Raw genomic sequence first — 26,204 nt, forward strand, 5'->3', positions numbered from 1 at the left:
TAAAACTGACCAGATCTCCTTACGTCACATAATTGTGGACTTGCCTCTAATTTCAGAGCACTTGTTTGGCAGTGTCCTGCGGAATAGCCTGGATTAAAGAGGGAGAAAGAGTTGAGGGCTTGGGTGAGGCTTTTAAAGGTAAATTACAATACATTTGAGACAATAAAGAGAAGTTCATCTTGTCCCGTTTTGCGTTGGCTATGTACTTCTTTGATTTCATTCTTGACTTGGGAGGCTTGCGGTATTCCTTTCCCATCTAATGTGTAACTGCAGATTTAGCGGTTTCTTTTGTGTACCACTTGCCTCCCAGAATTTGGCCCAGCAATTTGGAGTAGCTGAACGATTTATCAAGGACAGATCAGCTGAAATGTGGCTCAACTTGAGTAAAGCAGAAGGAATGACATAAGGTTAGGTGACTGATGTGTGAGTTTTTGAATTTGATTTGGTTTTACATGGAAAGGTTGAAGCAATGATCCATGTATTCTAATAAAAATCATCAGTACAAATCAAATAAAATCTGGCTTAGTGGCTATTTTCCCACTGTATCACTCAGAGCTAGCCTGGGCTGTTACAGACCACATTTGGCAGGCATAGTTTTTTCTTACAAGGAAATCTTAAAGTAACACTGCAGCCTTTGCGCTGTTGAGAAGGCATCTTTGCTAATCAAACTTTCTGCTAATCTCATCAGATAAATCATTATTCTCTACTGACAGCTCTGGCTTCCCCTGCACCCCTTCTCTGCTTCTTGTTTTCCCTCAAGATGCCTGGTTATTGTCATCCTTCAGGTCTTTGCTTCTACCTCCTCTCAAACTAACGGCATTTCTTCCATTCCTGAGGAAGAGTTACAGCTCTTTACCCTTCCACTTCGTGAATTTGTAAGACCAGTACATCATACCAGCTCATCTCTTTCTGACCAGTACTCCATTGGTTATCAGATAGGCGAAGGTAGCCTGCATCCAAGTTGAGACCTACTAAAAGAAAAGAAAAAGGGGAGGGGGGCTCTTCCCATGAGTTTGATGTGATTAAGCTTAAGAAAACACCAATTGTTACTTTCTAATGCATTTCCATTTTTTACCCCGAAAAAATGTACTAGGAACTTAATGCAGATGTATTTTTGATTCTTTCAGTTATGACAGTATTTTAAAAGCCGTTAAAGTCAAAGTAAGAGAAACAGTATGGTTTGGGGAAAGGTACGGCCATCTTTGCCATAATAGACCTGCCATCACAGCCCTCAATCTTTCTCAGACCAATGCCAGATAGTTGTGTCTTGCTGGTGAAATGGTGTCCTATGGGTTATAGGGCATCTCAGAAGGGAGATGAGCAATTTTGTTGTCATTGTTGACATGACTTAAAAACATATGTTGCTGATTACGAAAGTTCAATCATGGTAATACTGTCTTAACTCTCCTATTTTAGCAAGTATTTTGATGAACTTTAGCAAGCATTCTGTTACCTGATAAAGATGTAACAGTAATAGCATGAAAGGATAAAAATAAGTCTTATGGGGAATAGTCTCTTTTATCCAGGATAACTGCCGGTTTCTTTTGATTTTTGTTTTCATGCTTTTGAAAAATGATGTTAGTCTGCTCAGATTTAAGGAGGCAACTTCTTTTGATCCTAACTTCATACTTTCAGTGATTCCAGATAAATCATTTTAAGTGAGGTGAATATAAAAACCATTTTGGAAAGCAGAAAGCATAATACCATAGTGTGGTTACGTTACTGTGAGAAAAAATTTAAAACCCATTAAGTGAATGGAGTCAAATCTGATCAAAAAACAAGTCACTGATCAAAACCAAGGAGATGTCAGGGGAATGAGTTGCAACATCTGGGAACCGTTTTAAACACTGTCATTAGTATCGAGAAACTATTGGTCTCTTCAAGAGCATGTATTGTATTTGTGTGTGTCTTGTGATTTTGGACACACACACACATACATTTGTAAGCCCAACTACGAAAGCCCTTTGCCAGTGTCTGCCAGGCACTTGGCTGAAATGAAATTGTGAGGAAAATTGTCTACGCGTTCATAAGTCAGAGTCAAAATCCACCAGCACTGTTCAGTTTATAAAATGTCATGGGCTTCATCCCAGGGTTAAAAGGGACCATTTCCACCTTCTGGTGATTAGCATCATTTAACTCATTCAGTATCGTTTAGTATGCTATGTTCTATCCAATGGCCAGGTTCAAGCTTTACGCCTCGCTTTGTGACTGTGCCTATTCATTTGTGTCTGTAGTCCCAAAATGTGAGATTATAGTCTTTGTCAAGTGGCAGTTTCCTTCTCACTTTAAAAAAATTTTAGGTGTTTCCTACTCTTTTTTTTTTTTTTGCTGGCCTAGAAAACCCTCACTAGGTTTTTTTTTTCTCTCTGTCTGTCATAAATCCTTGTCTAGCCATTTGATTTTAATTGGGCAGTGCTGCTGCTATGACAGGCCTCCTTTGAACACTGTGGTTCATAGAATGTGGTGGAAAGACTCCCCAAACAACTGTTGAGGGCAACGTCAACTTCAGGGTGGATTATTTACCTTGGCTTTCTGCATTGCATTGATTCACAAGTGGGTTGCTCAACCTCGTCTTCATCTTGGCTGAATTTCTTCGAAATTAATAGTATAGTATGTTTTCATTTATTCCAGTTCCTGCCCTGCGTGCCTCTACGTAGGTCACAAAGCTGCAGCAAATAATCGTATCCCATGAAATGTCACTAGGGTACATGTCAACAATTGAGGACTATTTCTTAGCCATTGAAATAGAAAAGAAACTTCAGTCCAGTTTTGCTGGTATTATCCTTCATTTCTGTGGTTTTAAAAACCAGCTGATCACAGATCGGAAGCTCTGTAAGGCTCTATAAGACTGCCTAGGAAACTGCTCTGGGGTATCTTGGTATCAGGGTGGGAAGAGTGTATATGAAGGAGATTTTCCCTTTTTACTTATACACTATTGTATTTTAATTTTCTTCCCATAAGCACATGAGTAAAAGTTAGTTCTAATGCTTTTAAAGAATCTCCCCACAGACGGCTGATTAGTTACACTGGGAAGAGGTGTAATTATACAGTGGAGAGTTCCCACGGTACCTTGAGCAGGTGATTGAAATAGCATAACAAATGAGGAAAGGACCACCAGGCCATCCTGAGGCTCCGCAGGTGATATTCTAGAAAGACTCGAGGCCACTTTTGTAGTATTATAGCCATCTGAATTATACTCATAAGGAAGCATCAGATAAACCCCAATTGAGAAGCATTCTATGAAATAGCTGGTTTGTATTCTTCAAAAATGCTAATATCACAAAAAGAAAGGACTGAGGAACTGTTTCCAATTAAAATGGATGAAAGAGACCTATTAAAAAGCATTGTGTGATCCTGGACTGAGTCCTCTACAAAAGGGGGAAATGCCAAATTGGAATATGGACTGTGGACTAGATGAAAGTACTATATCAATGGTAGATTTTCTTATTTTGATAACTATATTATTTTTGTTCTTAGGAAATGCACCCAGAAATATTCAGGCATCAATAAATGTGATTGATGACGCCTGCTTACAGATGGTTCAGAAACAACAAATTACACAGTTTTACCTGCATTATAATTAAAAACTTTTTAAAACAAAAAAGCAGAAAATTAGCACAATTTGAGAAACTATATATTTTCCTCAATTTCAACCCTTGATCTTTTCTTGATTAGTTTCTAGTGGGGCTAGTATATCTGTGGGTTTTTTTTTAAATTTGAAGGTTCCCAGGGTCTTTTAATGGTCAGCCACATTTTGAAATCACAACCCTAGATTATATTTTATCCTTTCAGGAAGAGTTGCTGGACTCATTTTGAGATTGATAAGGCACCAAGGGATAAGTAACAGAAACACCCTCAAAATTGTAGTGAAAGGGTGAAAATTGATTTTGTTTAGTTTGGGGAGATGAACGTAGTATAATATTATTGCATTCTTTCTGGGCTTTAGCCTCGGTCAGAGAAGCCTCTGGTTGACCAGATGACTTACTGTTCTTCAATTACCACAAAAATTAAATGTTCTTATTCAGATTCCATTCTCTCACAATTCTGCTTACCAAAGTTGTACTGTATGGTTGAATATCAGACTTCAAATTTAGGTAAAATATATCCTGTTGAGCCCATTAGTAAAATAAAAAGATTTTCCCCCCTTCCAAGCTATTACAACTTTACATTTGTAAAGTATTTCAAATTCATTTTTAATGGATTGCTTCCATTGAAATAACACGTGGAGACAGACTTCTAAAACTGTAAACAGTTCATGCATTTTTGCAGATTTCCATTGTATGTGTTTGATACTGATTTACCTCTTTTTAATTGCAACAGAGATAAAGAATTAGTAGTTTAAAACAGTGGGAACTACATGTTCTGCTGTGATCAAGGAATTAGATAATCTGGCTTGTTTGCTTAAGGGGTCTGTATCTTGAGACTTTTATAGGGCAGTATTAAAGCTCTGAGCCTTCTTATTATGCCAATACCCAGAAGATTGCTTTAATGAGAAGTAAAGGGCCTTTTTCCAATTACAAGGGAATAACTGTATTAAGTTCCTGTGTTATGTCAACCTGCTTTGATTTGATTACTGCGAAAGAAATGGATTTATCTGTCAGTGTTACTTAATTAAGCCTTCTCATTGATGTTTTGCAGAGTAATATAGTGTGGTTTGCACATTTGAGCCTAAATACAAAGAAAATTGCCCTAAAACTGAGACATGACCCCTGAAGATAACACGTAAGACTGATTGCTTGTCATTGCCAGGTCAGAGGCTGCTGTGTTAAACACAGGTGGAAGGCTGGGATGTTGAAAAGATAAACTGAGAGTCCGTTTATGGGAGTGATTATTGTAAGAAAAAGGGAATGGGCTAGAGGACTGGATTCTAGGGAAGATTTTTGAATATTTAAAGCTGTTTGGCTTCCCTAGCATTAGTTATGCATTCAGAATAAAGGGCAAGATGAGATAAGACTGGAAGAAACAGGAGGGACAGATTTTGTTAAAGTATAAAAGGAAACAGAAGAAAAAACAAAGAGGAACAACGGATGCCATTTGGGAGAAGTGGACCACTGTGGCTTTGCAGAGCAATTACAGCCTACAAATATTTCAATTAAGCCAGCAGCCCTTTCCCAGAGCCTCACAAATGACACCCCAGGGAGAGAAGAGGCAGAGGGGAGAAGAGGAAAAGAGAAAACTGTTACGTGTTTCATCTTGGCTCTTTTTTCTTCTTTATTGGAATAAATTTAATAAATTATTGATTAAATAGGCATTTAAAGTATCAGTTTGTACATCTTAAGTCATTACAGTATTATGGATTTTGCACCATAAATATTCAGTTCAGTTCAGTCGCTCAGTTGTGTCCGACTCTTTGCGACCCCATGAACCGCACCACGCCAGGCCTCCCTGTCCATCACCAACTCCCGGAGTCCACCCAAACCCATGTCCATTGGGTCGGTGATGCCATCCAACCATCTCATCCTCTGTTGTCCCTGTCGGATTTGGAAAACTCTGGTATAATTACATGTACTTGTTATCAGAGTGATATATATTCTATTTTATTTACAAATGAGGCGTATGTATCTATTTGGTTTATCTGTTTAATCTCCGTCTGCACTGGGTCTCTGTGGCTGTGCACAGGCTTTTCCCTAATCGTGGCAAGTGGGCGCTGCTTTCCAATGAGATGCGCCAGCTTCTTACTGTGCTGCTTGCTGTGGAAGTACAGCTGGCAGTAGGTGGAGCACAGGCTTACTTGCCTCACGGCTCGTGGGATCTTCCCAGACCAGGGCTCAGACCTGCGTCCCCTGCACTGGCAGGCGGATTCTCAACCACTGCACCACCAGGGAAGCCCAAAAATGAAGTGGATTTGAAATGTGTTTCTCTGTTGTTTCATGTTTGTTTTCTGAAGCATTTACCTTTTACTTCTCACACTTTGTGACGTTCATTTGTAAATACATCTTGAAAAGGTACTAAGCATCTAGTTTAAAAACTTCCCCAAGTTATTAATATAAACTTTTAACTTAGGTACTTTGAAGCTTATCTATTTAATATTGGAATTAAATGATATTCTGATTTTACTTTCAATTTCTTCTTACCTGATTTGAAATATATCTAGCTTCCAAGAGCACTATCTTAGTAAAATTGATTTTTATTAAGTAACTTTTAGACCAGTTACATTTCAAAGTCAAAGGAGGTGTCTGTTCCTACTACTCACATTATTATAGTTTTACCTCAGTTATTCGTGGCTACTCTTCTTTTTGGGACCTAACTTGGAGAGATGAGCTCTGGAAAGGATGAGCTTCTCTTTAATAAGAAGACCCTGACTGATTTGTTTCAAACATTTGAAATGGAAGTTCTGTATTTCATGTTAGGTTATTCAAATTAGAATATTATTCAAGTTAGATTATCATGATACTTGCAAATTATATGGATTGATATAAAGAGTTCGTTACTTTTATCTCGGTTTCATAATATAACTATCTACTCACCTTGAATTTTCAAGATTTCTAAGTTTCACAATATGAAGCCCCACTGGCATTTATAACATAATTGTTACATGTTTATTTTGTTACTTCCATATTATCTTAATATCATGTTATATGAAAATGCTTTTCCTGTTTAACAGTACTGTAAAGTGCAATTAACTCCATATTTTAATCACCTGGGATTATTTAGTGTTCATTTTTGAAAAATAGTTTATCTAGAACTTAAGGAAAGTAATACTGTTTCAGTGTTTCAAAAAATGTATTAATGGAAGTTTAACTTGGTGGTTAATAAAAGCTAAAATTTTCAATAACTCCTTTCTGAACAAATTTTCCTTCTATACTTTCCCTCCCAGTGTATCCATATTTTATCTTTCCTTATACTATTTATATATTTATGTATATGACCTGTAATGTAATATCATCTTATACTTGACCTTTGAATTCTCGAATTTTATTTAATAGGGAAATCCACGAGCACTGAGATGCCAGGTGGACAGTGCTCTGAAAATGGAATGCCCACGTCCCTGTTCTTTGTATTTGAAGTATCTTAAAATGTGCGTGGGACACATCACCACAGTCATCATCTTTTGCTTAGTCAGATTTGGGAAAGTGCTGGAAGTTTCTCGCCACGGCTTAGATTACTCCTTCTGGAGCCTATCTTGTTTCTTACAGAAGCAGAAAGAAGTGGTCTTGGTGGTGTAGTCCTTGTCAGTATCTGAAGCTCCTCAACTCTTCCTACCTCTGTCCTTGGACTCAAATTGGACTTCAGATCACTGTACTTAGGCTTCTTATGATACTGGGTGCAAATGAAAATGTGCACATCCTTAACACGCTCTTTGCTGATGAAATATTTTGAACTCTAAATTCATCTGGCACTGACGGAGAGCATATGCCATCTCAGTTTGTGTGGAAGGCTCAGCCAAGGGTTCTTCCTGGACTAGGAAATTGGTAGGAGCCACAGATGTATGCAGTCTGTGAGTCTCCGTGAGGGTGTGGAGGAGATTTAATAGAGTCTTATTGCAGAGAGAAGGGCTTAAGACCATGTAGACTTCCACATGCCTCAGAAAGACTGTCTTTCCAGGAAGAACTCAATCTCCACCTCCTGAAGCATTCTGAGTGTGTAGAAGCTTTTATCAGGAAATCCTTATGTTTCTACAAGAGTGGGAATTTGTAGAGCTTTAGGGCAGCAGAGAATACCACTTTGGTTGTTCTGACTTCATGAAACTGTAGAACCCTTGGTGTGGCATGATCTGGTTTCTCAATGAGGAAAGGATGGATACACAAAGCTACCCCAAATCAACAGAGTTAGGTAACCCTCACACTTGTTTATTTCAAATCAAGGTTAACTTGTATGATATTCAATCTGTGTTCTTACCTTGGACTTCTGGTAAGCAGACATAACTTTTGGCAGCATATCATTTATATAGCATACAGAATTATGTTGAAATAGTGAGATGAAAAGAGGATATTTGAAAGGTAAATGAAGTCGCTCACATCTAAGGCTCACTGAATTCTCACTGTGTTTGTGCTGTAGGGGGGTTCATGGAGAAGGTGGGATTTGATTACTTCAAACCTATTGGCTGTTGTGAAAATCCAGGAGATTATTTGAAAATCTCAGACCCTCTAAGCAGAACGAACAGCCATAAAAATGTGAAACTCAATTTCCTTGAATAAATCACAATTTGCCTGTTTATGTGTTTTGATTATCTTAGTGGTAAAGAACCTGCCTGCCAAGGCAGGAGATGTAATAGATGCGGGCTCCATCCCTGGTTGGAAAGAGCCCCTAGAGGAGGCTCAACCCACTCCAGTACTCTTGCCTGGAGAATTCCATGGACAGAGGAGCCTGATGGGCCACACTCCATAGGGTCGCAGAGAGTCGGACACGACTAACGAGACCCCCCCACACACACTCTGCTAAGTGTCTAAGTATCAATTGTTTACTTTAGTAATCACTCCTTGAGGTTGGAAACCTTATTATTCCTTTTTCTCCTATTAGATACCTGCTCTTGGTGGATGCTGAGTTTTCACTTTTGTTCTCCTTGACCCAAGAGGCCATTACAGTTTCTAGATTGGCAGTTGTCCTCAGGGCAAAAAAATACCTTCTTCCTCTGTGGGTTCCAGCCTTCACTTTGATTTTGGCTGCATATTTCCTTACTATCTTGTCAGTTCATTTGGGTTTAGAAGAAGACTAAAATTTTTTAATCCATCATTTTTTAGTGATTTTTTTCAAAAAAGCCATGAGTATTTATTGATTTATAAGTTTTTGTTGAAATATACTTGATTCACAGTGTTGTGTTAGTTTCAGAGTACAGCAATGTAATTCAGTTACACATTTGTGTGTGTGTATATATATATATTCCTTTTTTAGATTCTTGCAAGATATTTGGTATACTTCTCTGTGCTAGGTCCTTGTTGGTTATCTGTTTTATATTTTTTGTTGTTGTTGTTTACTTGCTAAGTCATGTCTGACTCTTTTTTGACACTGTGGACTGTACCCACCAGGCTACTCTGCTCATGGAATTTCCTAGGCAAGAATACTGGAGTGGGTTTCTATTTCTTTCTGCAGAGCATCTTCCCCGATCAGTGATCTAACCCATGTCTCCTACATTTCAGGTGGATTCTTTTCCACTGAACCACCTACGAAATGCATTATATATATATAGTGGTGTGTATATTAATCCCAAACTCCTAGTTTATTCCTCTCCCACCTTCCCCTTTGGAAACTATAAGTTTGTTTTCTATGTCTCTTGAGTCTGTTCCTGTTTTGTAAATAAAGTTTATTTGTATCAGCTTTCTAGTTTCCATTTGTATCAGCTTTCTAGATTCCACGTACAAGCCCCATCACATGATATTTGTCTTTTCTCTGTCTGATTTACTACACTTAGTGTTTTGTGGCAGAGTTGTTCCACTATACTAGGCTGCCCTATTTCTAGGAATGGAAATCAAAACCACTTATTTTACAGTTGACAACAATGAGTTCAGAGAGTCTGGTGACTGGCTCAGGCCGTAGAGCTGGTTAATGAAGTCTGTGGCTGAAATCTAGGTCTTTTTTCCAGCTCTGTGCTTTCGGACATTGGCCCAGTCTACGGATAGTTTTGATCTCACTGTCCACATAAAGTGGAGATTTGAATAATCAATGAGTATGGGTGGGAAATCATAGAAATTAAAATTCATCTCTGTATATCTTTTCTCTGAAAGGAGTGTTTGATCCTCATTCTACCCACGCTTTGCTTTTGTGTTTTAGTGTTGAAATGCCAGGCATTTTAGAAGGGGTTATGCAGAACTACTCAAGTAAAATCAAAATTTATAGATGGTCTGATTGCCTCCTAAAGCAACTGTCAAAACCATGGACATTACTCAGTCTGTCTGTGTCTAGGGTAAAATAAGTTAGAAACAATTGAGCCCACATTAGTCTTTGGGAAGAATAATTGCTCTCATCCACGTTGTTTTCCTTTGCCTCCTTCTGCCCAGGTGGTTGTCTTCCTCTTATGTGTTCCCGTCTTGGATAGAGAGTGACAGCAGAACAAGGGAGACACGAGAACTCAGCATCCACGTGGCTTCTGTCCTGGGCAGTTTTTCATTTGTGACTATGTGCCCTTAATGACTTTCCTGAAAGTTTGGGTATTTTTATCCAAGGCTATGAATCTTGTTTTACTCTTTGCCCACTAGAATTTTGACCCCTCTCTCACAAATATCCCATCCATCACATGTAGGTTTAAAGTTTTTTGTTTTTGTTTTAAAATATTTATCTGTTTGGCTGCACTGGGTCCTAGTTGTGGCACGTAGGATCTTTAGTTACGACATCTGAACTCTTGGTTGCGAAATGTGGTATGTGGGATCTAGTTCCCTGACCAGGGATTGAACCTGGATTCCCTGAATTGGGAGCACAAAGTCTTGGCCACTGAACCACCAGGGAACTCCCACAGTGTACGTTTTTGATAAGCTCATCATACATATGGCTTGATTGTTCTCCTGTTTTTATTTTCCAGTCTCTCTGATTTCTTCAGATATTTCATTTTATGCATTTGTGTTGTATACATTCAGTAATCTTCTGTGGACACAAGACTGGGGCTTCCCTGGTGGCTCAGATGGTAAAGAATCTGTTTGCAGTACATGAGACCCGGGTTTATATATTTGTGTTGTATTCATTCTATAATCTTTTTGTGGACACAGGAGTGGATATAAACTCCAAAAGTAAATACATCCATGGGAAGAAGGGACCGGCAGTTATGTTCGAGCTGGTTGTAGAGAGACCTGAGCTGCTTATCGGGGAGACCTTGACCATGGTGGAGAATGTTCCTGACTGGACCGTGGTCAGCCCCTGTGTCTGCCAGCTCTTCCATCTGCTGTCACGTAGGGGGGGTTTTCTGTCCCGTCTAAGCCTCAGTTTCCTCCAAGATAAAATGGCGACACTGGTAGTGTATTGAAGTGCTTGGCACAGTGTCTGGCATATTTAAGCTCACAAAATACTAGTATTATTTTTTGAGAGATAAGAAACAGCTCAGGCAAAAGGCATAGTGGGTACAAATATCTGGAGGTAGAAAGTGTGTGTGGTGCCCAGGTACACCAGCTGGGAGCAGGGGATGGCCACGTGTAGGCCACGTGCAAGGTTTACACAGAGAGTGAGTCTGGGCAAGAGCGACCGGGGTGTAGATGCTATGGGAATGTGGACTGAATGCTGCAGAAACCGGCCACCTGGGCAAGGATTTTAGGACAAGATGTGCATCAGGCAGTGGGTGACGGCATAGGGCATGCATCTGTCTCGTGTTTCCAGTGGAGGAGGCTGGTGGTTCTCAAAGCTCCTGTGTACACGAGAGTTACCTGAAGACCTTGTTAAAGACACCGTTTTCTTGGCCCCACCTTCAAAGATCCAGGATCAGTAGGTCTGCAATGGACCCCAGGATGCTAATCTTGAAATGAGCACACCAGGTGATTAGACATAAGAAGTCCTCAGGCGCACTTGGAGATGGACTGAGATCCTTGTTGAGGAAATGCTTGCTGACTTACTGGCAGGTCTGATGAAGCTCAGTGGGAGGGAAGATGGAAACAAATGTCTTAAAAATAACATGCTTACATTCGGTGCATGCTATAGCTTTGAGTCTTCTTGCCCTGGATCAAGGAGCACCCGTTGTACAGATATTCTTTCAAATAAAAAATATCAGAAGTCATACGATTGTTCTGTGAAGTCTTGGATGGCAAGAGAGGTGTCCTTACCTTCTCAGTTTGCAGGAGGCCATTGAAGGAAAAGTCTGTTAAAAAGAGCAATAAGAAGAAGGAAGACTAAAAGAAGGTACAGCAGCATGAGGTCAGGAAATGAGGAGGATGGAAATGGAAAAGAATGGGAAAAGAGCAGTCAGATTTGATTGGGTGGGAATCTATTTGTGAAGGAAACCAGCCAGTATTTAACCTGTTTTGAAAAAGCTAGACTTCCAGCATTTTTAATTAGTGGATTGCTCGCTTTTGAAATTGCCCAGTTGGGAATACTCAAGTTTTGATGTGTTTTATTTGCCTGCTAATTAGCAGCCTCCTTGGTTGACCATCATTTTCCCTTTATTCTGTGGACAGAAGATGTGTAGGAACGTCTCTTGAAACACTCTGGCTTAAATCTGGGCTCAGATAACTTCACGGTGTATTTAGTAAGAGGTTGTATTCATTATAAATCAAATTCTAGTACGTCTTCTTTTTTTTTTCTTCCCCCAGCTCGATTCTTCCTTTTTGCTCTTTAATAGAATTTGTCCTTTAGAAGAGGCCTTCTCAACCTTGGCACAGTTGACATTTGAGACCAGGATATTTTGTGTTGTGCAGGTGTTCTGACATGTATAAAACCTTTAGCAGCGTCGCTGGCCTCTAACCACTTGATGCCACTAGCCCTACCCCGCCTCCATGCCCTGCCAAGTTGTGACAACTGAAAATGTCTCCAGACATTGCCAAATGCCCTCTGGGGACCATAATCACCCCTAGGGCAAAACTGCTGACCAGGAAGTACTGTGGTTCCCTTTCCTCCTTGTCTCTGCCTTCCTTTCATGTTGGAAATCCTTTTTGAAAATGGATAAAATGGGTCCAAACAAAACAGAATCTTATGGTAAACGTAGAGATTTGCTGCTGTTCCATCATTACTTTGGAGCCAAGTTTAAGAGGAAAGTCTCTCAAATTAATCCAGGTTGGCTCTTTCAGGCGAGAAGGAAGTCAAGATGTGCAGACTTCTCGTTGATAGATTTTGTCATTTATACCTTTGTGTGTGTGTGTGTGTGTGAAAATAAATTTGATTTGCTGTTAAGGATGACGAGAACCAGGCAGGCTACAAAAGTTACTTGTGTGACAGTCCCAAGAGTTCTAAGTCACTTTTCTATATATGTCCCCCAGTTCAGCTTACAGTAGATGGGCTAGGAGGTTGGGTTGTTAAACAGCAAATTTGGGGAAAGTATTGTACCTTTTCTCCAGACTTCCTCTTCAGAGCTTGCATGACATCTCTTAAAGCTCACAGCCACTGATTATATTTATTGAAACATTTTATTTTATTTTATTTTTTTTATTTTTTTTTACTTTATAATTCTGTATTGGTTTTGCCATACATTGACATGAATCCACCATGTTTTTTAAAATTTCGTGTTCTTTTCTGTTTTTGTCTGCGCCGTGCAGCACGCGGGGTCTTAGTTCCCTGACCAAGGATCCAGCCCTTGCCTTCAGCAGTGGAAGTGCAGTCCTAAGCCCTGGACCATCAGGGAAGTCCCTTGCAGGCACTGATTTTAGCTGTCTGCAGGGGATAGCTGTTTGCCTTTGCATTCTCTTTGGAAGGACTGACCAAAGTACCTGGAACGATACTTGTTTTAAAAAAAAGGTTTCAAGCTTAGTGGTCCTAGTTGTTGGTTGCTGTTTCTAGTCCATCGCTTAATATTTTCTAAAACACCACGTCCTCTACTGGACCCCCAAATAAGTCAGTTAATTATATTGTGATTACTTCTGCTGATAATAAAATAGGAGTAATTAAGGGAAGGACAGTAGTGCGTTAAGAAGCAGTATTACTGAAATGTTAGAAAACACGGTCCACGGGAGTACATCTCCTGAGCCTAAGTTTCACACCTCCTCCTCCAGTTCTGTCAGAGGAAGCTTGTGATGGCCGTCTGTTACCCACCGTGATCAAGATAATAGAACAGCGAAACTTTTTATACTCAGAAAGGGCCTTTCATCAAAAATCTCAAAGCCATTTTAAATTTAGAGTGACTGATCTTGCACGCACTTTTATGTTCTGAGCAGTGAACATGGGAACTTGGCTGTCAGACTCCCCTTCCTGCGTATTTGCACTTGAAGCGCTGAAGAAGCGTCTCGAATTTGGTCAGCAGCAGAACTTCGCTGGTACAGGGCCTAGAGAATTCCAGCCTTCTGGGAGTTCATATAGGTCATTTCGCCATAATTAACAAAATAAAACATTGCTTTAACAACTTTTGTGCCACATTTCACTCTCCAGATTAAGGATTGTAGGCCAAGTGTTATGCCTATTTAAAAAAAAAAAGAGTGAGACGGTGTGGTTCTAAGAAACTTAAAGTCTCCTAATATCCTTGTAATGTCTTGATGGAAATAGACTGTCAACGTCCTTTTTCACCTGATGTGTTTTCTTCATGTCTGTTGTCTGGTGGGTAGGCCTCGAGTGGCTTGTCTGAGCCGGTAAGAGGACAGAAAGTGTCTAGGAGCATAATGGCATGCATCCCACTAATATGGATAATATTAATAGTATGGATATTTACCTGATATAACTTTTGTGTATGTGTGTATTTTAAGGTTGTGTTCATGTAGTTTTAACTTAACCTGTCCAAAAGATTTTAGTAAGATTTTAAGTGCAATTTCAGGTTGATAAAAGTTGAAGCTATGAAACATTGTGAAGGATGGAAGTAATTTTTATGTTCATACCTCTGGTTCCTGAGGGTCCAGTTTGTTTCTGCTGTGAATTTAAATGAGCTAATTTAAGTAGTTGGGTCAGAAGCTACTATCATCATGGTAGCCTCGTGCTTGATTCTTAATTAAAGGCAACAGGAGATTAATTTGAAACATTAATTTAAAAGTGCTTATACAAAAAGAAAGAATTATTGCAAGAAAGCCTAAAGAATTTTTCTCTTGTCCCCAGATGTAGAAGACAGAAGTAGCTCAGGGTCCTGGGGGAGTGGAGGACATCCAAGCCCGTCCAGGGTAAGTATATCTAATCTTTTCCCCACAAGCAGACATCCTCATATGTAAATTAACAAACTGAAGGTGAGTTTTTTCTCCCCGACACGCATCTGCATGGCTATATATGCAGACTAAGTTTAATGAGGATCAGCTTCTGTTTGGCTTTTTTTTCAGGCTCTTATTGGATGTTATTATTGATTTTGACACCCCTTCCACTTTGGCTAACCAGAAGACAACCCTTTCATTAAACATTTGGCCTTGCTTTTGCCAGTTACTGATCCAGTGTTAACAGAAAGCTGTTTTTTGTAGGTAGTGCAAGTTAAAAAAAAAACTCCTAGTATCCCTGTAATATATTGGTGTAAATCGGTCACTGAATAGTTCTGAAGACATACTGTGAAGTTGTAGTTTCCAGTATCATCTGCATAATAAGTCTGTGTTGGTTTCACTTTGTAAACATTATTGTCCCACCACCAGTAGTGTCTTTGGTCACCAGTGGGTTTGTTTATTTATTTTTTTTTAATTGAAAGTAGCTTTTATTTTTAAAACACTCACAACCCCAAATCGTTAAACTTCAAAGTAAATGGATATGATCTGATTTAGACCAAGTCTTATTCTTCAGACTTGCTCATTTGTCAGTGTTCCTTAAGTCAGTTTTGTATTTTACAGACCATGGCGCAGAGTCATTTGGAAAAGAAGTTGCTTGTACTTAACCGTACATGTCTTATTCGCTTACAGATTTTTGCTATTCCTGTCCAAGGTTTTTGGTTGTTAGGGTGTCATGTGAAGACCATGGCATGGGGTGTGAGTAGGGTGGTTAGGCCCTGCATGTGTTTGTATGTGTATGACCTTGGGTGTGTCATTTCACTTCCTTGGGCCCCATACTGCTATTTTCTAAAATGAAGAAGTTGAACCAGAGGATCTTTCCTGTTCCTTCTAACTCAAATGTGAACGATTATATATATATATAATCTGTCTTTAATGGAGTCATCGCTGCTGCTACTGCTGCTGCTGCTGCTAAGTCGCTTCAGTCCTGTCTGACTGTGCGACCCCATAGACGGCAGCCCACCAGGCTCCCCCGTCCCTGGGATTCTCCAGGCAAGAACACTGGAGTGGGTTGCCATTTCCTTCTCCAATGGAGTCATCGCTAGGCCTTCTGAAATCCCTCTCAGTTTTTATAATACATATAACTCCAGATTAAAAGTAGACAGAGACCACACAAGCAGCTGCCCCTCCCCCAAGCAGCTGTGTAGATGGAGGCAATGATCTGCAGGGCCGGGAGCGGGGGCATATTCACTGTAATGTTCGCACACCTTTGGGGTGGAGAGTGGTCTGTATTTTGGCAAAGAGGTAAGGAAGGTAATCAAGCTGTCCGAAGGAGGCCGTCTCAGCAAGCCGCGTTGGCCATTTCCACCTGTTCTTTGGCCCTGGGGCTCATGCTCTAGTCTCAGGGTACAGCCAGAGCTCTCGGCTTACCAGGAACTTCGCTGAGACTTTGCACCAGCTGTCGAGTTTCAGATTCTCCTGCGTTATATGGATGGGTTGAGGAAATCTTTCCTCCTCCTCACATTACAGTCCTCAGTTGCAGAAATCAATCCATTCCCCATGACAGCAAGTGTGGGAGACGACAGAACATCCCTCTCTTGTTGAGCTCGTTCGCATGAATTTAATGTCTTCTGCTTTCTCGTTTTAATACAACACGTGATTCTTTCAGTCGTTCTTCTGAGAGGGAGGTTCATTTAGGATCGTCCTGACTTTTATTTGGTTTTCATGAATTGTCTGACCTTTCCCTCCACCACCCCAGGGAATTCATTGGTGGATAACTTTGACTCAATATTTTGTAATTTGTATTTTCTAAATGCAGCGAGCTGGCATGAGACAGCTTATTGTGGCTGGCTTGTGTTGGACAGCCAGGGGGCAGGTGTCCCTTTTTTCTCATCTTCAAGTGGTGATATTTCCAGTCATCTTGAAACGCTGTGCTGGCATTTAAATTAGATAATGTATGTAAAATAAATAAATAAATAAGTAAGTAAGTAAGTAAATAAATAAAAAACTCTTAATAACTCTGTAGGGTGAGTATACTTAATAAATGCTAATTAGTATTATGCAATGTCTGGTATAGAACAAGTGAGTGTAAGAGCAATGATAGATATTTAAAATGTGATGTCCTTTTATGCCCTGATGTACTGGCAACATCCCATCACAGAATCGGTCAAGTTAATTTTTTTTATAGCTGAGGAAAGGCGGTTGAAAACGGGGTAGTTTGGAACCTTCAGGTTTCTGTCGCTTCTTTAGTGGAGGGATGCGCATTTTCATTTTTCATGCAGTATCCGTCCTTTTCACGTGGACAGATTCTGCCCTTTGGCTAACATACCAACTGATACCTCTGAGTAAATTTGACTTAGTCTTTATGGATAGTGCAACCAGCTGAGCAGCATGACTTTTTTTTTCCTTTCTGGTCACTTTATGTACCTTAGTAACCTAAAATTTGAACTCTGATTTAGATGATTTTAACTCTTTCCTGTATGTTATCTAACTCCTCCATTAAAAGCAAGTGACTGGGCAGTTTAAAAACCTTATTTTAATTAAAAATTCCCCTTTAAACCATGAGATGATCATAGTAATTAGAAATTTCCAGAGATTACCGTCTGCTTTAAAACTGTTTTTTTGTGGCATACTTTGTCCAAATCCAGAATTTATGCTTAAATTCTGATATTCATTTATAGTCCTGTTATAATAATGTTAACATTCTTGTGTAGCTGGTTACTTATGGAATGATCCAATTGTTTTACAACCACAATAACATCTATAATAAAACATTGAAATTTCAATATCATAAAACCAAATGCTGCTGTTTACAAGGCCCTGTGTTTGCCTTCCAAAGGCAGTTTGTTGCAGGTTATGAGTAACTTTCCCATAGCACATTTTGCTCTCTTTTTTTTTAAAAAAAAGTGGGCTTATCAAAATCATAATTACTATTTACAATATATTTTATAGGTATCAGGTGTTTTACTTGCATTATTTCATTTGATCTTAATAACTTGATGCAGTTGGCTCCATTATTATTATTATTCCCCCAATTTCACTATGATTTCGGGGAAAATGTGAACTCTGCCAAATTTAGAGCCTTTCTTATGCACTGTGCTTGTGAAGATGCAGCTTTCTTATAATAAAGTGCTGGGGTGAGAATGGTGGGCTCCAGTTTCTTTGGTTCAGAGAGGTATCAGTAGTCAGACTTATGTGCTGATTGATTCATGGCAAGTTTAAATTTACGTTGTTATTTTATTTACAGAACTATGGAGATGGGACTCCCTATGACCACATGACCAGCAGGGACCTTGGGTCACATGACAATCTCTCTCCACCTTTTGTCAATTCCAGAATACAAAGTAAGACTAATTTTAAATTAACATGAGTTTTTGGAATGCTTATGTTTTACCATCAAAGGTAGAATACAAGCCCAGACAGAGATTCTGTTTTTAAGAACTTAGATATTTAGCTAGTTCACTATAGTAATTTTAAATTACAGAAAAACATTGATGATCTTTGCTTGGTAATAGTGCATACAGGACTAAGTTTTACAACTGTGTGGAATTACCTAACTTCAGTGATATTGAATCTACATGGAAGGTTTGTGTTCCTTAGATGTAAAGCACTCCTCCTAATTTCATTGTTGCGGCAGTAGTTTTCCAGGGTTAAGGCTGATGAAGTGAAAGTGGTCAATATTTAAAGTAAGAAGTATCACTGAGTCTATCAGTTGGCAATGATAAAAAATCTGTGTTAGCGTGAACTTTTATGAAAGGGGTCATGGAAATTCCTGTAATAATAGGGTTAGTGTGCTTAAATCAAAGTAGCATGTTCAAGCTGAATTGTAAAGTCTGGTCGTGTATTTATCAAGGTGTGAACTTCAGTGCTAATGATCTAGGAGGTCCCCATTCTGCTTCATGAAGTAACCTATGTGTACTTTGAGACAGTCTTTGTGTTTCCAGCATGTCTTTTCTATTGGAATTCTTAGCATATTTTTTTCTGCTTTGACTACCTATAGGGATTAAAAAAAAAAACAAAACTGCAGTATCTTGAGCAATGAAAAGACAATTTATAATGACTTAAAAGGTCCCAATAGCTGGTTACTTTAGTTTTGATTGGGAAAAAAAGATCTTTGTTCTAATAAATGTGAACTTTACCAATATTAGTAAATCTGTCAACCTGGCCAAATCCTGTTGTGACTCCATCAATAAACGAGGTTCAATTTCTTGGCAGAAGCTGTTGGACTATACTCCAAGGAAGACATGCAGCCATGCATATATCATTCCGAAACCATAGTTGCAGGTGCTTCTGAGGAATGTCCTATTTTTTAAGCCTTGGTCACTATACTTGTTTTTGTAAATTAATGTTAACTTTGTTCTGTTATTTATAATTTTTTAAATTTATTTTTAATTGGAGGATAATTGCCTTGTTACAGTATTGTGTTGGTTTCTGCCACATATCAACATGAATCAGCCATAGGTATACATATGTCCCCTTCATCTTTTAACCTTCCTCCCACCTCCCACCCCATCCCACCCCTCTAGGTTGTCACAGAGTACTAGGTTTGAGCTCCCTGCGTCATACAGCAAATTTCCACTGGCTATTTAATTTTACATGTGATAGAGTGTATGTTTCAAAGCTCCTCTCTCAATTAATCCCTATACTCATTATTTAAGGTGTAGATCATTCTTGAGTGTGAGTCGTCTTTGCAGAAATCACCGTCAAATCCATCTACAAGGACCTCAGATAGTAAATGCACAGTAGTCAAAGCAGAGAAATACTAGGAATTTATTTTTAATGGGTAATTAAGTGTCATCCCAACTTTGAGAATCAGGATCTCAAAGCTGTATTTGACCATGGGTTGTGCTCATATATTCTTATTTTTTTTAAATTTAAAATAGTAACTGTTTTAACTCTGTAGCTGAAGCAAGAATCCTAGCTTTTTTAAATGAGCCATGATGAGATGCAGTGTTTCCTGTTTCCGGGATAGGCAGATGCAGGTGACTAGATATGTTTGTCACCTTAGATTTGAAAGAACAACTTTACATTCTTCAATGACAATAGCAGTAATTTTAAATTCTAACACCATCCCTTCTCTATTTATCCTTATCCAACTTCATAAAGTAAAAGATTAACTTGAAAATAATCATCTTGAAAAGTAACACTGAAAGAGTATATTAGAGAATTGTCCTGAAGAATTCTAAGACTATCCTCCGATGAGGATAAAATGGTATAAATAAATTACTACTCATATTTAGAAGTTTATATAATGTCCACGCAAAAATGTTTTCCTAAAGAACAAGTTGATAAATTAATATTACAGAAGACACCAAGCAACACAAAGATAGCAAAGAATCATTCTTGTTTGCGTGTCCTCCTGGGCAGCTGTTTTACAAACCAAATTAGTTTTCTTTTTTTTTTTTTCAGTTCAAATAGTATTTAAAATATAAGTGGGCTGAGCGTCTACAGCCGGAGCTCCGAGAGCTGACTCTTTTCACTTAGTTGTTGTTTAAGCTGAAAGTCCATGTCAGCTGTGTTCTTTTACTCCGTCTGCCCTCCTTCCCATTAAACCCTTAAATATGGAGGCCAAGACAGTCTCCTGCATTGTGGGAGGAAATGCTGCTGCGTCCGGAGGCTCCCACCCACTGTTCCCCATGAAAGGCCTTCTCTGTTAGATAAGCTGTCTGGTCTGAAACATGGCTCTGTATTGTTTACAAACTGCTACATTTTCCACCTCAAGCAGATTTTTGCACAGAAAAGAATTGTGCTTGGGCTAAATGGTTTATCTGACATTAACGGTGCAGTGTCAGACTAGGGTCAGGGAAGTTGCCCTCAGAGTGAGAGGGCATGGCGCAGTGTGCAAAAAAAATAAGAGAGAAAAAGGCATTTAAACTATTATGAAATACCTCGCATTTTTACTTTGGAAAGGAATTAAAAATATTTTTAGAGAACTCGCTAGGATGCTGCATTAACCCCCCACCCCCTGGTAATTTCTCACGTCCCAAACGCCTTCTTGATTGCCTTGAGTATCTCAGGCCTAGACTCAGGGAACAAAGATGCTCATTGATGTTGCCCAAGCTGCTGTTGATTTAAAATGAAACCACTTTTGAAATGAACCATGCTTGGTGCTTTGCTGTACCTTTACAAAGAGAAGCTAGATTGTTTTCAAAAAGTTAAAGACAGCCAATTTACAAATGAAGACAAAGAGGAAATAAGACCTATTAGTATAGCCAGCAATTTGAATTTACAGAGTATATGGTCTATTCTAAACTACTCTTTGTGTCCAAATCCATATTCTGGGTTACGGTGTTTGTGGAAGTTTTCTGCTACCGAAAGAAGATATTAGACTTTAAGTTTTGGACAACAATCTAATATCCACTTTCAGAAGCTTTGGTTTTCATGAAAAACTGTAAAGGATTTCTTTACATGTCAAAGATTTCATTCTGCTCTGGTGTCACATTAGGGTAAAAGCTATAGCATTGGAAATAAATCAGCCGCTTTATTGGACCAGATTCTCTATTGTCAAATCAATCAAGTCTGTGACTGAATTAGGCGTCTGCTACAGAAATAAGTGACACTAATTTTACGGGAAAGAGTTATTAACTGCAGATGACCTATTTCTTTTTGGTAAACTGTTCACTTAGTGAGGTTTTATTTTATTGCAGAGAAAGAAAAAAATACTGAAACCCTCTTTTCTTTGGGTAGTGACTTATTATTCTACATTTTGTTCTTATGGCAATACAGTATTTTGAAGAAATGATGCAGGCATTGCTAACATTTGCTTATAAACTCTTTTAAGGTAACAAAACACTTTATGAAAAATCTGAACTCCTTGACTTCCCATGAATGATTTTGCATAAATGTTCATTTTTGTAATCTAATACTTACCTGTGGCACCAAAATACAAAAACGTAATTTATCTGTGTATCTCAAATTTATGCAAAATGGTATATGACTTATAAGAGTAGTAGTGTGTACATTAATTTACCTCCTTTAGAAATAAGGAGGTATTGCATATCTGAATACAAGGCCTTACTTGATTGATTGCCTAAACTAAAAATAAACAAGTGGACGCAAGTGCACTTGCATGCAAGCACATGTTCACATGCACACGTGCACACACATGGAGCTGTTGTGCTAGAAGAATTAATAATGGCACTTGGTTTGTCAGGGTGCACTCTTCCCTCCATTACTGTCTGTATTTGAAGTTGCCACACAGAGTTTTGGAAGCTGATATTGTGTAAATCCTTTAAAGAAAAATGTAACTAAAAGAAACAACAAAAAAAAGCAGGCCCCAAATTTGTTGTTTTAAAAAATAAATGTGCATGGCCTTTTGTTTTTCTTTTAGTGTTGGCGAGTCTGGAGGAATTGAGAGATTTCAGCAGTGAGTCATCTAGCTGTCTGCCTGCCTTGACCAATTCATACAGTTCTCTTTTTAAATTAAAAAAAAATTTATTGAGGTATAGTTGACATATATTAGTTTCAGGTGTACAACATCATGGTTCAGTATTTGTGTAGTAGACTCTTACTTGACACTTGCTGAGTCCTCACTTACTGTTTTCCCTTGGGTAGAGACAAGCAAGCCAGTTTGCATTTTTACTTGTTTGAAATTCCCTGCCCTGTTTCGTATCTGGAGAAAACTAGTCACTTCTTTGTGACCATGTATGATCATTAATGATAACAGTGTACACTTGATCTGTTGGAAACTTGTTCACTACAGTTATTAAACAGTTTGATGAAACCTTTACAGTGGTCAGTGGGTAGCTTTCAGAATACGCTAATGGGTCAAAGGGACCATGGTGCTGAGCCTTGTGTTTTTAAGAGGATTATATGTTAAGGAATAGTTGGAAAATCATGGCAAGAACTATATGCAAAGACTGTGGATTTTAAAAATCATTCCTGTTTGTCCCAACATTAAAACTTTTGCAGGTAATTGTCCAAATTTTTTTTTTTTTTTACAACGGGAGACAATATATTTTCTAGCCACAACTTTTTGATCCGAGGAATGACCTAAGTATATGTTTTCCTTCTTTTGTTCCAGAGCTTTAATTGAAAGCCAGATTGTTTGAGTGAGCAAGATGCCAGTAAGGTTATAGACATGCACTGGTAACTGAAGGATGTGAAAAGTGATACTTGGGTATGGTTGGGTGCAGCTTAGTTCAACATCAGCGGCTGTGTTTTTACATGTCCCCTTGTGAATGGTTTGGTTTCCTTATTGCGGTATTTGGTTCTTGTCCCACTCGTGGTACTCTACCAGTGCACGGAATAATTTCTCGCTGTAGAGTAACTGGTTTCTGAACTAGCTCAGTGGAACATTTTACTGCAGGATTAGATCGTGGTTCAGGCAGAACTGCAGAGAGCTGCTGGCTTACAGGATGACCTTTGAGTCTCATCTGGGTTAGCGGTTGATATTTTGATTTGGTTACTGTGGTCATATTGTGACAGCTGCCGGCTCATTAGAATTCACTTCCACCGCTCCATTTGCCGAGCAGGAATATTTAGGTTTGTATTACTTCAGAGTGTTTATGGCTACCCTGAGTTTAGCCCAGCATAAAGGTGAAGTGTTGTGAGCACTTTCAAATCCCAGTGGCAGAGGCCAGTGGCACAGTCTTCTTGTAAAACGGAGAATGTGAGTACATGTTAATAGAGGTAGTTTTTCTTTTCAGTGTAAAACTGAAAATACCCAATGAAGATACTCTTACGAGGAAAACAGTTTTGAAAACTTTAAAGTACGAAAGAAAAGAATGACCACAAAGAAACAGTTTTTTAAAAGCATGGGTAAGATTTTACTTGACCTCTTGGTTCAGTGTGTTTTTTCCTTCCCATGCTGGAATGTAAATATTTGAAAATAACAAAACCTGGACAAAAATGGCTAATATTTGATGTTTGAAGTGCCACAGGTCAAATAATGCTTTCATAATTTTGTGAAAATGAAATTGTGAATGTACATGTCAGCTCTGGACATTTTAGTTCGCTTTTAAATTGTTCTGAAGTTTAATAGTGATAGCGGGTTGCTTACAAGTTCTTTAGTTACGGATGTCTGCGTTGTCGACATCTTTTTTTTAATGACACTTTTAGCTCGAGGTTATCTTGATATCGTCTGTTAGCCGTTGGATGGATAATGTGGTACCAAGCAATTTCTGAGAGAAGAAATGTTCAATAATGGTCTTATTTCTTGTCAGTGTTGTTTGGGAGTTTTCTTTTTTTAGTGTTAATTTAAAATGTCTTCATGAAGTGTTAACAAATAAGACTCTTTTAGTGTCATCTCCAATGATATAATTAATTCTGATTTTGAGAAGAGGCTAGAGCTAGAGAACTGACTTTTCTACTCTCTTGCTACAACTGTCTGTGGCTCTTCAGGTCAAATCTTTTTTATACCTTTAAACAGAGGACGGGGAGCAAGCCTTTAGATGATCTCTGAGGTAATTTTCTCATCTGATGGTCCATTGATCTTTCAGGTATGCCATTTTCTGCTTATACTATATTTTATGTTTAGAGATGTTTTATCGTCCTGTCTAATCCATTCATCTCTATTTTGTGATACCTTCAAGTAACTTTTCTAGTGATGTGTTTTCCACATGTAATTCTTTAGAGCCTGATTCAGATGGATATTTCTATTCTACCTCAGCTCATTCCAAACCATAGGTAAGGGATTGGATCGAATAGGGATAAAATAATAACTCATTAAGTTACATTACCAGGAGAAAAGTATTATGCATGGGCCAGTTCTTGGCACAGAACTATAGGATCTCGATAAATGGCTCTTGAAGGGGTTCATTCATGAATCAATCAGATAAATCAGATATTTGGGTCTAAGCCCTAAATGAAAAGCCCAAAAGTTAAAGTCAAGCCTACATGTTACTGTGTCAGGAAGAAAACCCTAAACCAGAGGCAGTCATCTAGAAATTCATTTTGTAGTTCTGTGCCCTTGACTGTCCAGAATATCAGGAAAGAGACCATATTAACAGTAGCGTAGATTCCAGTTTTCAAGAAATACACCACAGATTATTTATAAAAGGAAATAAGTAAAATCAGTATTTTTTGAAAGGCCACTGAAAGAAGTTGTGTGTCTCCAGTATTCAGATAAGGTGACTTGTTTCCTCTTGTCCAGTCAATAAATATTGCTGTCCCTCTTTTGTTAGTCTTGTTCTCTTTCCACTAGACTGCCTGCTCTGTGGTGTAACATAGCAATGCTGCGCTAATCAAACACTTTTAGAGTCAAACTAGGTGGACCAAACCCGGCTCTTTTAAACTTTAGAAGAACTGATACCAGAAGAACGTTAATTGAAAACCATATTTTACAGAAAAGTGTAGGTCTTCTGCATATCACAGAAAGATTTCTCACGTAGAAAGTTCTTGAATCATTTTAGAGTCAAGTTCAAGGAAAAAGCGGTTTGTGTCCGTAGGCTTGCTTTTCTTGAAAGGAATGGAAAATGTGACTAATGGTGGCTTATGGATAATTTTTCTCATATTAGAAGTCTGGTGGTGGACCATGACTAGATTTGGTTTACGGTTCATTGAAGTCTAGGCTTGTATCTCTGTGATTTCTTTGTCCTTTCCCTTATTGTCTCAAGAGGACTGTCACAGTCTCAGAAGTCAGGTTTGGGTTAGATGCAGCAAGGAGAAGGGAAAGATGAGTTCGCCCACGTGATCTCCCTGCCTTCCATCCACAGCCATCTCCAGCTGCAGAGTTTAAAAGGGGTGGAAAGTTATACAGTTGTCCCTCCAGCCTGTTCAATGGGACAAGACGAGGGAAGGGGGCTGAGGATGCTTAGCCAATTTATAGGGTTTATTTAGTTTCTTTTAAGAGAAGAATCTGTAATTTTCAACTTAGCAGCTTTGAAAATAAAGAACCAAGGCTCCAGCTTCCTTGTGAGAAGCAAAATGTGAAAATGGGTCTCGACTCTGAATTCTCTGGTCAGCAGATTAGAGAGAATGATAAAGAAGCGTGGGATGGAAAACGAGTTCTGAAAGGAAGATGGTGGGGAGACGGCGGCAGGAGAGTCGCACACGGTGGGGAGTTGAGGTCATTTCATCACCAAGGCTTGTGCTTTCCTTGTCCTCATCTCTTGATCAAGGCAGCAACTAGCCAGGGTAAAGGGCGTTAGGCCTCATCATCCACAGCATTCTCTATTAGGCTTCTGGCTTGAATTCCTGCCAGGCTGCCCAGAGCTGCCTGCTCGTGCAGCCAGCCACCTATGTCTGCACCCTCCAGTCTTTCCTGCAGTCCCCTTGGTGGTCTCTGGCAGAGCCCAAGCGCAGTGCCCATCCCCACAGTCCCCTGCAGTAACCACTCAGAGTGGGCTTGGCATCCTGGAGCATCAAGGTCCCAGGACGTGTCACTATAAGTGACAGAGATTGTTCTCCTGGGTCACTGCCAAACAGGCTCCCGGGAACTTCCCTCCAGGTGCCAGGTCGCCATGAAGCTCTCACACAGGATCCTGCCCCCGAGGGCAAAGAACTGTCGTCTTCTTTTTTTTTTTTTTTTTTTAATATTACATAGTTGTATTTGTTGATCTTTAATATGGAGGATTAGGAGCAGCCAAAAGACATTTA

General features: G+C 39.1%; 1 protein-coding gene across 20 annotated transcripts in view; it reads left to right on the forward strand.

The window, feature by feature from the left end:
• TCF4 (transcription factor 4) overlaps positions 1-26,204 on the forward strand; it is a 388,054-nt gene that overhangs the window by 121,355 nt on the left and 240,495 nt on the right. For all 20 annotated transcript variants that reach the window (XM_040264426.1, XM_040264413.1, XM_040264416.1 and 17 more), the window contains 2 exons: positions 14,584-14,645; positions 17,914-18,010. In XM_040264426.1, coding sequence (XP_040120360.1) covers positions 14,584-14,645; positions 17,914-18,010 — 159 coding nt within the window. The remainder of the gene's footprint in view (positions 1-14,583; positions 14,646-17,913; positions 18,011-26,204) is intronic.

Source organism: Oryx dammah, unplaced genomic scaffold (genome assembly GCF_014754425.2).
Source record: "Oryx dammah isolate SB20612 unplaced genomic scaffold, SCBI_Odam_1.1 HiC_scaffold_22, whole genome shotgun sequence".
NCBI lineage: Eukaryota > Metazoa > Chordata > Mammalia > Artiodactyla > Bovidae > Oryx > Oryx dammah.